This window comes from Rhinatrema bivittatum, chromosome 1, assembly GCF_901001135.1.
Source record: "Rhinatrema bivittatum chromosome 1, aRhiBiv1.1, whole genome shotgun sequence".
Classification (NCBI taxonomy): Eukaryota; Metazoa; Chordata; class Amphibia; order Gymnophiona; family Rhinatrematidae; genus Rhinatrema; species Rhinatrema bivittatum.
Genome location: NC_042615.1, coordinates 751961702 through 751979989, shown reverse-complemented (window position 1 = coordinate 751979989; position 18288 = coordinate 751961702). Strand labels below are relative to the sequence as shown.

At 40.9% G+C, this 18288-nt stretch overlaps 1 protein-coding gene across 4 annotated transcripts in view; it reads left to right on the top strand.

Moving 5' to 3' along the window:
• NIPBL (NIPBL cohesin loading factor) overlaps window positions 1-18288 on the top strand; it is a 1214062-nt gene that overhangs the window by 388856 nt on the left and 806918 nt on the right. For all 4 annotated transcript variants that reach the window (XM_029578690.1, XM_029578673.1, XM_029578682.1 and 1 more), the window contains exon 10: window positions 9754-11709. In XM_029578690.1, the coding sequence (XP_029434550.1) occupies window positions 9754-11709 (1956 nt within the window). The remainder of the gene's footprint in view (window positions 1-9753; window positions 11710-18288) is intronic.

Below are 18288 nucleotides of genomic sequence, written 5' to 3'. Positions count from 1 at the left end.
TGCGGCCTTAGCGCCACGAAGATGGAGATGACGTCGGGGGCGGTCCCGGGCCCCGAGGGAGACGAGGAAAGTCCGCAGCTCCGGCCACGGTGAAGAGGATGATGCAGGGTGGCCTCCTGGCTGCGTGGGCAGGCAGACGGCGGCGTCCTGCCGCGTCGGTGAAGATAACGCTGCGAGGGTAAGTGGCCTGCTTAGTTTTTGTGCTTTTAAAAGCGGAGGGCACTATTCTTCCAGTTGCCCTCTAGTGTAGATGTGCTTACCATGAAGGAAACACACACACATCAGGTTGTGTGATGCTGCCACAAGACCAACCTAAGAATACATTCTTGGTCACATCATTAGAGGCATAGATACCAGGACAGTGGTTTCAGGTGTCTTTCCCTCCCACAGAAAAGGTGTATGTCTTTCGACCCCTCCTATATTAACTTACGTTGAATCCCCTTAGGTGGGAAGTTTCAGGGGCTCTGTACTTGCAGGTCCATCATGGAACTGGAACTTCGATTCTTTTGAATCTCTGCACTTCCTTGCAGGCCAGGACCTGCGGGCATTGGGGTGATGGCAGCGGCAGTTGTTGGACTGTTCTTGCTAGTCCATGAATTACTGTGGTGACCTATCCCGTTTGACTGTGTGGCCACCTGCAGTCGATTTATTTACTTATGAACCTCAGTGATTAGTGACAGTAGCCCACTCTCCTCTGGAGAGTAGGAAAGTTTTTCGGGATTAGGAGACTCAGATTCCTGTTGCTTTCCTGTCCCTTCTGAAAGAGGAGATACAACTGTGTTTCCAGAGGTGACCTTTATTTATTTTATTTATTTATTTATTTAACGTTTCTTTTATACCGATGACCGTTCGCACATCGCATCGGTTTACAGTGAACACAAAACCATTGGGCGGGGCCCTTACATAAAACAGATAATATACTGAACTAGGAAACATATAATTGAAATTAGGGGGGAGACCTTTGTGAGTTCCCCCCTTGGACTCCAGGTTGTCCACCCCTACAAGGGATGGCCCTCATTCTCTGTTTCCCGAAAAAGGATTTCATTACCTCTGACTGGCAGTTACTCTCTGTTTCCCTACAGGATCCAAGAGCAAGTCAGGCATTATCGCTCTTTCCTAGGGCATCCTAAGATGCAGCAGGTCTGTGTCGTGAGGGAGTTATTCCAGGTTCAGTTTCCCCGTTGTACCCGGGGTCTCCCCTTCTGGTCAGCTCCCTGGTGAAGAATTAGGGGTTTCTGCCACACGGGAGTCACCCTTTTGATACCTGCTGAGCACCATGTGTGGTTTTCGAGGATGACCGCTCATGCAAGTCATTCTTGCATGTGGGATCCTACCTTAGTGAGGAGGGTTCTGGTCCATTTGTGTCCCAGTTGTGATGCCTTTCAACCTCTCGCCATATCCATGGCTGTGTGAGTTAGAGGATGTTGGACTCCACAACAGATGTTCTACATGTTTTTTGTGGTGGCTTGCGAGCTATACTTCCCCCTTTTATAGATAACCCTGTCTTGTGGGCATGGTGGTCCTGGTTCATGCAACCTTGGTTCCACTTATTGGACCACACGATTCCTTAGGGAAAGTATACGAAATCATGGCCTTGGGTATTGAAACCTAGGCCAGGCACTTGGGCAGATTAAACTGGCCCTGCCCTGGTATCCTTTGGGTTGCTAGGCCAGTAAAGAAATCTTATTTCTAGCATGATTTGCACTTATGGCATCCCTGCTTTCTATATCTTGGTGGAGAGTGTCTGGATTTCTTCCCCTAGAGGTTCTTTTTCAGTTTTGGTGGTTCCTAACATGCTGAGAGATCTACCTTGCGGGCGGGGTGGGGGGGGAAGGGAGGAGTTTAACTCCCTACTGGAATCAGCAGTGAGTTGTTTGGTTGAGGTTGATAAATACAGCCTGGTGGCTTTTTCTTATCCCTGCAGTCCCAGGGTCTGCCTCCTTGTGTTCTTTTCTCCTACCAACTTGTGGTTGGAATGTTGGGAAGTAGAATGAAAATCTAGGGCATTTGTGGTGTTTCTTAGTGTATGCCTGCAGGGATTGGTACACCACCTTTTCCCTTTTTGCCAGTACTGCTTTTAGCTCTTCATATTTCACTGAGTTGACCAAAGTGCCTCCCTGCTCACCTGAGCAATTCTGTGGACAGGATGGATAGGACTACCTTTGACACCAGCATAATATTTCAAAACAGCAGAAACATCAAACACCACTCATTAATTAAAAAATAAGGATTTTTAAAATTCCTGCTCTCCATATCTGGGATCTTTTGCTTTCTAATCACCCTGAGATTGTCGTGGATCGGGAGTGGGAAGGCCGTACTAACTTTATCTTCTCTCTCTCGTACACTCCTTCAGTAACACATTCATTCTCACACACACTCCCTCTCTTATACATGCCTGTGCTCTCACACTCCTCCCTCATAGATCACATTATGTGTATGTGTGTGTGTGTGAGCCTGTATATGACACACAGATTTTCACAGCCATGCTCGCTTATACATGCACCCAATCATAGGCTGTCACACGCACACACAAACAGCTCTCAAATCTCACTCTGTCTCACATAGCACACACACACACACAAACACACAAACAGGCTCCCAGTTTCTCTCTGTCACACAGGCATGCACCACAAGCAGGCTCCCAATCTCTCTCTCTCACAGACACATGCAAGCAGGCTCCCAGTCTCTCTCTCTCTCTCTCTCACAGACACACGCAAGCAGGCTCCCAATCTCTCTCTCTCTCACAGACACATGCAAGCAGGCTTCCAATCTCTCTCTGTCACACAGGCACACACAAAAGCAGGCCCCCAGTTTCTCCTGACTTTTACAGGCATACACACAAGCAGGCTCACAATATCTGTCTGTCACACAGGCACACGCATAAGCAGGCTCCCAGTCTCTCTTTCTCACACAGGCGCACACACACACACTCTCTCTCTCTCTCTCTCTCTCTCTCTCTCTCTCTCCTATATGTTCTTGCATGCTCTCTCTCACTCTCTCCCTGGGATGTGCAGGCAGCAGCAGCTACCTACAGACCCATGCAGCATTACACAAGTACATGTGCACACATGCTCTCACACAAGGTATTGCTCATACAAATAACCTCTCGCATACACTATTGCTCACACTCTCTCTTCCTTCTGAATATACATTTTGCCAGCAGCAGCAGCAGTTTCCTTTCTTTGGCCCTGTTGCAGCCACCTCTCTTCCATTGCGTGCATCGACTTTGTCTTTGGCTGCATGCCCAGGTCCGACATGGCAATGTTCTTTCTTTGGCCTCGTGGCCCGGGCCCGATGCGGCAACATCCTCTCATTGGCCATGTGCCTTGGACCCAAAGCAGCAATGTTTTCTCATTGGCCATGCGACCTGGGCTCAATGCGGTAGTGTTTTTTCTTTGACCATGCGGCCTGGCATGGCTAGGAACCACCTTTCTTCAGCTGCGAAGCCCGGGCCCATTCAGCAGCCTTCTTTCTTCGGCCCGGGCCCAGCTAGGATTGGAAAAAAAAATAACAGGGTACTGAGTCTGAGACTCGGAGCATGGGCCCAATGTGTCTGGTGCTGACGTCCCTGTTGCAGTGCAACACTATTGTGGAGAAAGAAGGTGGGAAGGAGACTACCACAACATAGCAAGGATCTTGCTGCTGCACACCAGCTCTGAGGTATATCATGGACTTGAGGGACTCTTCTTAGGAGGGGGCAGGGTGATAACTGCAGCTGCACATGCTTAGTAGGGCATGTTTGAAAGCTCTAGAATCTTTGAGATCAAAGTTCTGGGCCTGGCTCCATCTGATGATGTCACCCATGTATGAGGACTGACAGGCTGCTGTCCTCTGAGAACACCTGTTACAGATAAGCAACTCTACTTTATTCCCGCTTGGACAAGAGATCATTGAGAGGGGATATGAGAGGTTTATAAAATCATGGGTAAAGTGAAACAGGTAAATAATGAATGGTTATTTACCCTTTGATGTAGTACTAATACTAGATGACACTGCATTAAACTAACGAGTAGCAGATGTAAAACCAATCAGAGAAAGTATTATTTCTCTCAACCCAACAATCAAGCTGTGGAATTAATTGCCAGAGAATGTGTTCAAGGCATCTAACAAAACTGGGTTTAAAAGGGGTTTAGATGAGCTTCTGGAGGAAAACTCCATAAACCATTAATTAGCAGCCTGATGGAAAAGCCACTGCTTATTCCCGGGAATAAGCAACAAAGAATTGATCTATTCTTTGTGATCTTCCAAGTATTTCCTAGTGACCTGGATTGGACACTGTTGGGACAGGAGGTTGGGCTCGATGGCCCTTTGGTCTGATCCAGCATCACACTTCTTATGACAAGTAGGAATTTGCTGATATAGATTTTGGACAGAGTTCTCCAGAACACAATCAGCTCTCTCTAAAAGGGACTGCTGTGGTAGATCTCATCTGGTACAGTCTGGGATGAAATGCAGCAAAATAGGGGTACTTAACTGATAACTGTTTTCTGTTAGTCTCCCACCTCACTGAACCAACCTGCCTAGTTTCCTGAACATTTGGTAAATTTGATAAGTTGCATAACATCTGCTTTCATTTATGGAACGCTTTGACAGCTGAATGTTGCCAACTTGGAAGTGACAGTATCCTGTGTGGAAAGTGTGTGCAGGATGCTAAAGCTTCTCATGAATACAGCTGGTCTCATTCTAGCAATTGGTGCTATATTCACCTGGGCCAGTCTGGTATGAAACTAAAAGAAAAGAATTGTCAAGTAAGCAACTAATTAACATGCTAAGAAAAGGAAAATTCCAGGCCACTGCAGGGCCCCATTGCATCATCTGCCTATCAAGATGGTAGCTGTGGGCAGACCACACACAGGGACAGCCTCCCTTCACTGTCAAGAACACTGCTATGTAAGGCCATTGAGCCAGTGTCTCTTTCTTTTTTCATTTCATAGCCCAGAAGTAGCTCCATATGGGAGCTACTGTTATCAGAGTCCTTCTTCCCTGCTGGAGACCAGCAGGGAAGAAGTGTGGGATGGACTGCTGTAGGAGGAGATGGGGACAGGAAAGGAAGTAATATGCAACTTCCAGTTTGAAAGCTGCTGGTCTTCACTCCGCAGTTAGTGGTATACACTGGTTTGACTGCTCGAGTATGTAATAAAATGGTTCTCTTGCATGTTTTCTAGCATGTGTCTTTTTATTAATATATACTCTCCGATTTCAATCAGCATCCAGACCTATTAGAACAACGTACCAAGGTACCCTTTATGTACCCCTGACCAAGGCCCCAATGAAAAAACGCGCCTTCTCAATAGCTGGACCTACTCACTGGAACAATCTACCATCGGACCTTCGCCTTGAACCTTGCTTACGGACTTTCAAGAAAAAGTTGAAGACTTGGCTATTCACGGAGGCCTTCACCTAAAGTTTCCCATGCTAAAAATAAAGTTAGACGCTACCTTAACTGTAACATACATTTAATGTTCTCCATGCATAATTCTTCAATGCACCACATACTCAATATCTACCCTGTTTGTTGCATACTCAGTTTATTGATTTAATTTAATTTTATTATTATTATTATTATTATTATTATTACTAACATTATTACTATTACTATTATTATATAATTTATATTTGTATTATTTGTTTTAATGTTTATTGTTCCATGTACACCATGCCCATGGTATTTATAATTCTGGTTTTATGTAAACCGAAGCGATATGTACTTGTACATGATCTTCGGTATATAAAAGCTTTTAAATAAATAAATAAATAAATACTCAAAACTGAAATTGGGGAAAATTTGTGATTTATTTATTTATTTATTTTTGGTTTTTATATACCGGAAGTTCCTGTATACAATACATATCACTCCGGTTCACATTTAACAGAGATAACTATCGCCGGGAAGGCGGTTTACAAGGAACATATCGTATATAATAAACGGATAATCTAAAATAAAGTACAATCAATTATGAAACAACTAAGATCAACTTAGAACACAACTTTTGCAAGTTTGTCTTGCAAGTTGAAAACTTGATTTGCAAGTTTTGTCTTGGTGCCTTGCTTCCATACCTTATTTAATGCAAACCAAGACTTATTCCGTTTTAGCTACTGCCACTTGACTTTGCTGTCTCATCTCTAGCTTACTGTCTACCTGTATGCTCTATTTTTATGTCCTAGATAGAGTTAGTAAGTGCTATTTGGATTCATTCTGTTATACATCCAGATTTTTTATACGTTATTTTATATTTCATATTAAACAATATTATTTCACTTTGATTAGAGTATATCAGTCCTTTTATAGAATTGATGAGTTCTGCATCAGCATTACAGCATAGCAGATTCTCAGGAAAATGGCAGTATTCCTGTTCATTCCCTCTCTCTCTCTGGAACATTTAAAGCAGCAGAAGCAGCACAAAGACCTGTTAAAGAAGTGGGTTTTTTTTTATTTTTTATTTTTTAATGTTTGTGCTGTGGTGGGTACTGATTGATGGTGATGCCCTCTGGTGGCATTCAGCATTCAATCCCTAGTGCCAATTAAAGCTGGCTGTCTACAAGGCGGCCTGGATCTATGATGCTATTGCTGCTGCTGCTACCACTGGGGTTGAGTATGTGTGTGTTAACAGGTTGGCAGGCTAGAGGTCTTCAGGGTTGTGATGAGAGAATCTGTATGTAGTGAGTTTGTAATTATTATTTCTAGAGTTTTATAATTTTAAAAAATTGTACAAAAATGTGTGATTTATAATAGCTATAAGGCGGTTGATTTAAATAGTTTGAATGCCAACGTGCCATTACATTTTATTTGATAAAAAGGGCTAAATGAAAGTCTAATTGGGCAATTCAGTTTGTTCTAGAGAAGGTCTAATTGATGCATATCTGCATATCAACCACATAAGCGATTTGATATTCTCCCAAGATAAACACTAAAAAATAAAAAAATAAATAACCCACAAGTGAACTATTTATAACTCTAATCTGTCCTGTGTGAAAGAAATGCATTTCTTTAACACTAGAGAATATGTTAAAATGTGGTGATGTGCAAGAGCTACAGTAAGTGCCCTGAAGAGTCAGTCTCCTGAGCTGCCTCAGGTAAATTTTTTAATATTCAAAATCTCTACTCAGATGTACACTGATCTGCCCAATGGAACAAAGCTCTAAAAAGCTAGTAAAAATTGTATTAGGCCATTAAAAAGGTATCTCTTTCTACTTTTTTTTTTTTTAGCTTTTGAACTGCAAGTCAAATGTTCATCCAAGTTTAGGTATGCCCATAGGGGTTTCCTTTTCGATATGTAACTTAGGGGGTCATTTATCAAACTAGTATATGGCGTTTTCGCATGCAAAAAAATGCCTTTAACACATGCGAAAACGCCATAACGCATAGTGCGATACAAATTAGAAAAAAGGGGAGGGGTTTGGGGCGGGTTTTGTGGCCAAGTGGGCTGGCTTCATGATTTGCGAAGCCCTATCGCACGGCTTTAACATGTATTTTAACTAACCCTTTTCATTTATTTATTTTATTTTATTTATTTGTAGTTTTTATATACCGACATTTGTTTAGTAACATCACATTGGTTCACAATCAACAATACTTCGCAACAGAGTTAAAAAAAAACAAACAAACATTTAGCGCCCGTGCTTTACAAAAGATATTTTAACTTTAGGGTATAAGGATAGGAACAGAAAGAAGGTTAGAGCGAAATAGAAAATAACTAAGAGAAAAGTTGGGAAATTAATTCAATTAAAATAGATAAATAGGTTAACTTGAAAGCACAATGGGAGACATGGTTGCAATATAATTGGGGGACAACATATGTACACTCTATTAAATGGGATAAGGGGTATTATAGAACAGTAGAGGTAGGTAAATTTATTCACATATCACTTATCACATGTCATATATCAAAGATCTAAATACGGTAGAGCTAGACGCGATAGACAAAGAGAGAAGTAACCGAAAGAGAGTGAATAGGATACAGAAATAACATCAAATTAAGGGGGGAATAACACTAAGGATGTAAAAAATCATGGGGGGAGGAAAAGACTTATAATACATTGGGGAGGGGGGACGGAGAAGGATGTTTTGGGGAGGAGGGCATAACTGCGAGGTGGAGGGCAGATATAGAGCTTACACAAATGTGTGGGTATAAGTCTAGTAGGAGACACAGATGCTGATAGATAATTGTATATAACTTAAGTATAAGCTTTTAAGAATAGCCAGGTTTTTAGTTTTTGTTTGAATTTTGTTGGGCATGATTCCTGATGGAGATCAGGTGGCATATTTGATGACCTTGATGTCCTTCGGAGTGATTTGATGACCTTCGGAGTGAGGAAACTCACCCAAAGATGAGATTTGTTCAATGGTCTCTCAACCTAGTCCATCAAGCTAGGTTGAAAGACCATTGCACAAATCTCATCTTTGGGTGAGTTTCCTCACTCCGAAGGTCATCAAATCTTCACAAGAGCACTGTTTTGTTCATACGTCTCACTTTGAATGTCAAAGTGGCCCCTAACCCCCTACACTAATACCTAAACCTCACTTCGAGTGACTAGGTAGGCCTCATTTAGGGGTATAAATACCCCCCCCCCCCCAGTGGTTGTAGAAGGGCTCTTATTGCAAAGTGCGAAAAAGTTATCGCAGTTTGCGGTAATACCTATGTGAAGCGCTAAGATAATGCACTTTGCGATAAACTGCTATTACCATAAAACACACCCCTTTTCCTATCACAGATGATATTTAGTGCATTTTGATAAATCCAGGCCTTAGTGTGCAGGGTTGGTTTGTTTTTTTCACTTCAAACTTCCACAAAATTTCTAAAGCAGTACTTGCTGGAAAAGAAAAGGCTAAACATCTTGTACTGTCTGTTGGTAGTAAGTTGCTTGTAGTTTTATGCACTTTGCTTTCTCTGCTTTCCATAGTGACTTGAATGGTATCTGCTGCTGGTTGTTCAGAAGTATGGTCATGATTTTTTCCCATTGGTTTAAACCTGAGAATTGTGAAAAAAAAAACCCTTTTATCATTGTTATAAAGCTTTTTAACTGCACTTTTAAATTAACTGCACAAGCAAAGAAAACCAAAGCAAAGAATTACAACTTTTCCAAAGATTAATTTGCAGCTTTGTTCCTAAAACAGTTAATGAGCTTTTATTTTTGGTCCTGCAATTTCCACTTGATCCTTTCTAGCTTAGTCAGAACTAGTCTTTATTAACTATAGTGCTATAAGCATTCATTTGCAATTAGCATTTGAAAGCCCTCTCCTCCCTCTTATTTATATCATTCATCATAGATAAGTTCTAGATCAGTGGCCACGAACCACTGCTCCCTTTGAAACCCAGTACTCATGCACCCCGAATCTATAGATGTCACTGTCATGCAGTGATTGGGACTCCTTCAGGATTTGTGAATACTTCCTATGCCTCATCTCCTGAGTACACTGAAGAACAGAAGCCTGGCGTGGGATTTGACCCCAGGTCATGCAGCATTAACACTGGGCCAGCAGTCTGTTTAAAGTCATGAACTTGTGTGCTATTTTGCATAATCCTTTAAAGTTTCCATTCTGGAATGCATCATATTTGTGGAACACATAGGAAAGGGTTTATACACTTTCTGTGTCATAGCCAAGTCTGGTGATCAAATAATTGGTTATGCATACATTGGTAATAAATCAATTATTATTTTACAAGGTGTTATAAAAACAGAATTTCAATGTTGCTCTTATTTTTGAACACATATTTTATATTTGCTTAATATACTTTATTTTGCAATTTGCAGATAAACCTTTGAAGAAACGTAAGCAAGATTCTTACCCTTTGGAGGCCGGGGGTGCTACTACAGGAAACAAACCAACTTCTCAGGAGATAGGTTCAACAGGCAACGGGTCAAGGCCAGCTCTAATGGTTAGTATTGATCTTCAGCAAGCAGGCAGAGCGGACTCTCAGGCAACTGTAACTCAGGATTCCAACAGAATCAAAAAGCCAGAAGAAACAAAGCAGTGTAATGATGGATCTGTTTCTGTGCCTCAAGAGGACACTGCTGGAGTCCTTAAACATAAAACTGAAAACAATCCTGAGACCTCAAGGAAAAAATCTGAATCGGAGAGTCAAAATAGCAATGATAAACAGGGCAATGACTGTAAAAGTGACCACAAAAGTGAAGGAAGGCAAAGTGACTGCAAAAGTGAAAGTAAACAAAATGACACCAAGAATGAAGATAAGCAAAATGATGATAAAAGTGAGATCAAACAAAATGATAGCAAAAGTGAAAGCAAGACGAATGATGGTAAGCAGGAAGCAAAGCAGAGACCTGCAACCCCCAAACAAAGAAATGAGAACCTGCCTGAAACTCCCAAACATAGAAATGATGGCCGACCTGAGACCCCCAAGCAAAAAATTGATAGCCGACCCGAGACCCCCAAACAGAAAACTGAAAGCCGGCCCGAGACCCCCAAACAGAGAACTGAAGGCCGGCCTGAGACCCCCAAGCAGAGAACTGAAGGCCGGCCTGAGACCCCCAAGCAGAAAAATGAAGGCCGGCCTGAGACCCCCAAGCAGAAAAATGAAGGCCGGCCCGAGACTCCCAAGCAGAAAAATGAAGGCCGGCCCGAGACCCCCAAGCAGAAAAATGAAGGCCGGCCCGAGACCCCCAAGCAGAAAAATGAAAATCGGCCCGAGACCCCCAAGCAGAAAACTGAAAGTCGACCCGAGACCCCCAAGCAGAAAACTGAAAGTCGGCCCGAGACCCCTAAGCGGAAAAATGAAAGCCGGCCCGAGACCCCCAAGCAGAAAAATGAAAATCGTTCTAATACACCCAAGCAGAAAAGTGAAAGCAGGCCGGAAACTCCCAAACATAAACACGATAATAGAAGGGATTCTATTAGATTGTCTACAGAAAAAAAGTCTGAAGGATCTAAACTCAGGCAAGAGAATAGGTCTGAACCCTCCAGGGTGAAGCCTGATAACAGGTCAGAAACATCAAAACTGAGAGCAGATGGGCGTCCTGGGCATGAGAATACCAGACATGCTAGCAGTGATAGCCATGATAGCCTTAAACAAAAATCAGAGGACAGAGGAGAGCTGGAGCGACATAAAGGAGATCATTCGAGGATTAGAAGACCAGAAATGTTGAGGTCCTGTAATAGAAGTGAACATGATTCTAAACGTGGCATTAAACTTGATTCCATTAAGACAGAGAGACCAGAAAGAAAGCACAGTCATGAATCAGGAGAATCTCGAGACAGACTTCGTTCTGGAGAACAGAAATCGAGACCAGACAGCCCTCGAGTTAAATTGGAGAATAAAGGGGATGCCAGTAAACTACGGTCTGATAAACCTAGCTTTAAATCCACTTCTGTTAAGGATGAGCGAAGGACAGACAGTAATAAGAGTAAAATGGATGCTAACAAAGCACGCACAGACAACAAAGCAGAATTCCCCAGTTATTTGCTGGGGGGAAGATCAGCTGCATTGAAAAACTTTGTCATTCCAAAACTCAAACGGGATAAAGATGGCAATGTCACTCAGGAGACTAGGAAGTCTGACAGGCAAGGGGGGCAAAAGGATAAGGTGGAGAAGATTGGGCTAGTAGAAGATCTGAATAAAGGAGCTAAGCCTGTCGTGGTTTTGCAGAAACTTTCCCTCGATGATGTACAGAAATTGATTAAAGAGCGAGAAGAAAAATCAAGGGGTTCGTTTAAATCTAATAAAAACAAGTCATCCAAAACCGGCAAAGGTAAGAGTAGCTGGACTTTGAAATCTGGCTTCATTAACATTTATATATTTATTTTTCAGTTTTTACTAGTCATTAAATATAAGGAACAAAAAAAGTTTGAATTACATTAAAGGTATATTATAGACCTCATGTTTGCATTCTTTAAAAATGCATTTGAAACCAATGTCAAATTTGGCTTTAAATATATTCAAAATAAACTGGTTGCAGTTCATTTGTTGGTTTCAAACCCATTTTACGAAAATAAAGGAGCACTGTATTATAATTCTGGATGCCTATAACTACTAAACAAAAATTTTAAATATGTTTGTCTCACAGTAAAGCTAGATTAGTTCTGCATGAAGGCTTGGATCAGGGAGAATGTATTGATGAGTACAAAATGTTTGTTTTACGTTCTCCACGTTAATAGAGGCTCTGTTATCTATTATTGGAGTTTATCAGAATAAATGTTCTGGACAGTGAATTTATTATTATCCATTTTGTTATTTGGGAAAATTGTGCCCTTACATTAAAACAGCATGTGGCTAATTTATAATATGGGAAAGGACAGCTTCTTTATTTGAACAGAAGTAATTTAAACAAGGTCATGTGTGGTGAATTCAGCACACATTGATTAATTATCTCATAATGGAGTCAGCAGAGGGAATAAACTAGACAGAATTGACCAATAAAGTAAGTGTCAGGTTAAATATCAGCAAATAAAGGAATACCTAAAAAGTGGTAAGCCACTTCTGTAAGTGTCTGTGTGAGGGGCATATTTTATAAAGCTACTCTTTGAACTGTTATTTTTGTCCTTTTTAAGACTTATGGACAATCAAGGTACTTGACTATGCTTGGCCAAAATGATTTTCACCAGAAGATGAGGAGGGTAATCGTTCTCTTATTGCTCGTTTACATGGCATTCCAATTCAGAAAGCTGAGATAGGGACGTATTCATTTTTCAGTCCAAATGTCTGTAGCTTGACACTGTGATGACATTTTGATTGCATTATTAGCTTTTCATATTTGTTGAAGACCTTAAAAATTATTGGTGTTGAATCAAGCCATTTTCATAGACACAATGCAGATATTCACATTATTCATCAAGATAATTGGTTGATCTTTTATGACAAATAAGAGAAACGTGTACGTATATGTAGCCTATATAAATAATTTAAATTGGTCATAATGCTTGTTGATAGGTACAGATACTCTAGTTAATGATTTTCATTATATAGTTCTATTACAGTCTTTGTTTATTCTCTACTGTAGTCTGCAGCTGTAGACAGTTTGGGACAATCAGCAGTTTTCTCAGGACATGTTTAGACATGGAATATTGATTTGTGATGAGGTTACTCCTGGGGGAATTCTGCGCTACTGCGGAGCGCAGAATTTGCGCAGAATTCCCCCCCCTGCGCAAAAAATAGCAGAGAAGACCCCAGCATGCCGTGAACGGCGAAAAGGGAAGGCCCCCTCGTGTGCCGTGAACGAACTGTGCTCCACTCAAGGTAAAAATGGAAGGCCCTCATGTGCCGCGAACACCTCGCCAGGCCTTCATCTTCGCTGTGAATGGAGTGCGTCCCGCAGCATGCTGGTGAGAATGTGTGTCGGGGAGGGTGAGAGAGAGCAGGAGGGTGTGAGAGAGAGCACAGGAGGTAAGAGAGAGTGGGTGGGGGGAGATGCTTGAGTGTGGGTTTCAGAGAGAGGGAGCCTATATGAGGGAAGGGGGATGCCGGTGAGAGAGAATGTGAGTGTGAGAGAGGAGAGGTGGTGCGGGGGAGGGTGAGAGACAGCTTGGTTGGTAAGAGGGGGAGTGGGGGAGATGCTTGTGTGGGTTTCAGAGAGGGAACCTATATGAGGGGAGGGGAGGGTGACAGAGCAGGAGGGTGTGAGAGAGAGCATGGGAGGTGAGAGACAGTATGGTAGGTAAGAGAAGGGCTGGGAGGATGCTTGAGTGTGGGTTTCAGAGAGAGGGACCCTATATGAAGAGATTGTGAAGGAGTGTGTATGTGTGTGAAAAATTGGGAGCTCATGTGTATAAAAAAGGGATTGTGTGTATGTGAGGGTCCTAACCTGTGGGAAGGGATTGTGCATGAAACATAGAAACATATAGAAACATAGAAATGACGGCAGAAGAAGACCAAACGGCCCATCCAGTCTGCCCAGCAAGCTTCACACATTTTTTCTCTCATACTTATCTGTTTCTTTTAGCTCTTGGTTCTATTTCCCTTCCTCCCCCACCATTAATGTAGAGAGCAGTGATGGAGCTGCATCCAAGTGAAATATCTAGCTTGATTAGTTAGGGGGTAGTAGGGGTAGTAACCGCCGCAATAAGCAAGCTACACCCATGCTTATTTGTTTTAACCCAGACTATGTTATACAGCCCTTATTGGTTGTTTTTCTTCTCCCCTGCCGTTGAAGCAGAGAGCTATGCTGGATATGCATCTAAAGTGAAGTATCAGGCACATTTGGTTTGGGGTAGTAACCGCCGTAACAAGCCAGCTACTCCCCGCTTTGTGAGTGTGAATCCTTTTTTCTTCTCCCCTGCCGTTGAAGCTATGCTGGGTATGCGTGAAGTATCAGTTTTTCTTCATGTGTCAGACAGAGCCTGTGTGAAGGGCTGCATGAGAGAGAGACATAGGTAGCCTGTGTGAGGATGTATGTGTGAAAGAGAAAGGGAGCTTGTGTGGGTGTGTATGCAAGAGAGAGGGCCCTGTATGAGGGGATGTGTGTGTGTGCGAGAGAGTGAGGGAGCCTGTATGAGGGTGTGTGTATGTGGAAGGGACACTTACAGTGAATTTCTAGGGAAATTCTCAAAATATTTAAAATTCTGCAACTTTAAGTAATAACGTTTTTCTGTAATAATTTAAAATGCAATTACTTAAAGACTGTCATGTAAATTGTGTTATTTTGACCAATATAAAGTTTGCAGAATTTTGCAGAATTTTCAGTTTTTGTGCGCAGAATTCTACATTTTTTTGTACAAACTTCCCCCAGGAGTATGAGGTGAATGAAGTAATTAAAATGACCTGGCTAATGGTGAAATAGTAAAAAGTTGAAGAGTTGGGAGTAATACCTTATAAAATAGGAGTAGGCAAAGTTGTTTTCATGAAGAACCTAATTCATGGTTGAAATATTGGTGTATGGAAGATTTTTGGATATATTGGGAACTGGAGATACATTTAGAAACATAAAGGGGGGGGGGGGGGGAGTGGTTTGCATCCATCCAGGAAAGGTACCGTAGTCCTTGGGCATAATTTCAAATCCTGTTTCACCAACATTTAAATTGTATTGGGGGCAGGAAGAGTTTGGGGACACATACTGCTCTTCCAAAGAAGAAAAACATTTCAAGGGATAACAGCTCAAAATTAACTAAGCAGTAATATCTGTGAGTCTGAATTATGAAGACCAGGAGGAATAACTACTAAAATATTTTAATGGTAGGGAGGAAAAGGAAAGTGAAACAAGGTGCGCAAAGGCATTAAGTCTTGATAACAAGATCTGGAGACCACCATGTCAGAGACATAAGAACATAAGAATATGCCATACTGGGTCAGACCAAGGGTCCATCAAGCCCAGCATCCTGTTTCCAACAGTGGCCAATCCAGGCCACAAGAACATGGCAAGTACCCAAAAACTGTCTATCCCACGCTACTGATGCTAGTAATGGCAGTGGCTATTTTCTACATCAACTTAATAGCAGGTAATGGACTTTTCCTCCAAGAACTTATCCAATCCTCTTTTAAACCCAACTACACTAACTGCACTAACCCTATCCCCTGGCAACAAATTCCAGAGTTTAGTTGTACGTTGAGTGAAAAAGAACTTTCTCCAATTAGTTTTAAATATGCCACATGCTAACTTCATGGAGTGCCCCCTAGTCCTTCTATTATCCGAAAGAGTAAATAATCGATTCACATTTACCCGTTCTAGACCTCTTAAGATTGTAAACACCCCTATCATATCCCCCCTCAGCCGTCTCTTCTCGAAGCTGAACAGCCCTAACCTCTTTAGTCTTTTCTCATAGGGGAGCTGTTCCATCCCCTTTATCATTTTGGTCGCCCTTCTCATGACTTTTTACTTTCCCTAGAAGCCTCTCCTGAGGAACTTTGTCAAATGCCTTCTGAAAATCCAAGTACACTACATCTGTTGGTTCACCTTTATCTACATGTTTATTAACCCCTTCAAAAAAGTGAAGCAGATTTGTAAGGCAAGACTTGCCTTGGGTAAAGCCATGCTGACTTTGTTCCATTAAACCATGTCTTTCTATATGTTCTGAGATTTTGATATTTAGAACACTTTCCACTATTTTTGCTGGCACTGAAGTTGTTGCTATTTTAGTTTGATAAGGAATAATTCACAGACACCAATTTAATAATAATTTTTAATAAGCAGATTGGTAAAATTTGATTTGCTATATCCTTTTTAATGTTTCTTTAATATATACTTAGAATATACAATAAAGTATATAATTCCTTATCCTATTATCTTTCTCTCTTAGGATCAGAGAGATAAGGAAATAAATGCAGAGTATATTTCTCAGATTCCTATACTTAATTAATATTGTATCAAATACTTACGATGTAAGCTGTAGCTGGCCAGGCTATTTATACTCACAGTGGGGAGGTTAACACTGTAATACAGGATGTCGTCTTCTGGGTATGCAAGTCTCTCTCTCTTCCTCCAAAGAGATGATAATGTTGCACCCTGTTTTATAATTTCCAAAGTAAAATCAAGGACAAATGTTCTTTTCTGATTGGTCATAAATTGAAGCTCTTTTCCTCAAATATGGTTTTGTACCAGAATAACCAAGTTCTCTTTGTCATATATGGTTTTGTGCCAGAATAGCCCCAGCCAAATAAGAATCAATTATTAGCATAACTATTCTGTACCATATAGCAACATTTGTTCTTCTGGGTTATTTCTGACCAACCAATCAGTGACTACATTAATGTCTGTATCTATGGCTTCAGCTATGGTTGATAGACTCCAAATGTAAGCTATTTTAACTCACTCCAAAAGTCATTGTCAATCTTCCAACCTTCCAATGTCCAGTATCTCTGAGCAAAATGCAGAGACTGCAAATCTTCAGCCTTTAAGTTTTAGCGGGTTTACTAGTTAAACCCACTGTATCAAATACAATATTAATTCAAATAAGGAAATCAAAGAAATAATCTCCTCATCATCTCACATCTCCCTCAAATGATTCCACGAGAACTCATCAGTGAACAAGGAATCACATACTAAAGTACATAGCACAGCAAAATTACGCATTCTTATAAAACTTCTGTTGTAAATGGAAATCTGCAAGCATAACTGAAAGCTGTGTTGTCTTTTTACGTACCCAATAGCGCACAAACAATAAAATGAAAAAGAATATAACTTGCACAAAACACATAACAGTTGGATGAATTAAAAAATCAAAAACATGAAAGGCTGTTGGGGAAAATCTGAACAATGAGTCCCACCAAGAGAAATGAACAGGTTTATTTAAGAAAGTGCGTGATACTTTCTCATTCTCAATTTGAATAGTATGTTGGACTTCAGTATTATTTAATGTCAAATAAGCAATGTAGTGATGAAGAGCTGTAAAGTTTACAAGGTGATGATAGATATCTTCACCTAGTCCCAATGGTAAAGGATGAACAGAAAAAAAAGAAAGTCCTTCGTGATGTCCACAGACTGCTTAAAGATGATAGGAGTAGAAAATACAGTCCCATTGATACGAATCAAAGTTAAAATTTGAGACTGAGTAGAACACCATGTGTCATTGGTAAGGTCCACAGAAAATGGAACAGAACTTTCAGTAGTAGTGAAGAAAACATTTTGTGGTGTAAACAAGTGAAAACAGAAATGTCCAGCACCCAAATAATACACCATAAAATCTTCATTAGGATTGTATTCTACAGATGCTTCTAAAAGACAGGAGCCCAGCCTCCCAACCTTCAAGAAGAGACTTAAGACCTGGCTGTTTAAAAAAGCTTTCCCGGACACCGATTAATTCTATTCAGCCAGATTCTACCACTTCCACATGTAAAAATGTTATTACTAATGTAAATACCTATACCTAATGTTATTCTCTCCCTTTTCTTCTCTCCTCCCAGTTCTTTTACCTTGTTATTTGTAACTGCTTCCTTCTACACAAATAGGTTATTGAATTGTTCACTGTACACCCCTGTTATATGTAAACCGGCATGATGTGTTTGCAACATGAATGCCGGTATATAAAAATTTTAAATAAAATAAATAATAAATAAATAAAAAGCATTGAGATAAATTAAGTAAACAAGGTGATGACATATTCAGTAGTTGACCATCAAAACAAGAGGAATAAGGAAAAGATTTACTTAAACTTGGATCAATAGGTTGAAACTAATTATCAAGAGGTAAAATCCAATTCAAAACATCACGAGGATATACAACCACATTATGTAATTGAATATCAATGTTAACTATAGGATAAATAACAATATGTTCCCCCTGCCATGGAAGCAAGGTACCAATTGTACAACCAGTAAAAGAACAAGAAGGGACACTAACAGTCTACCAGTCTAAATTTTCAAGAGCTAATTGAGGTATATGCTTACTTGCAAGTTGCATGAG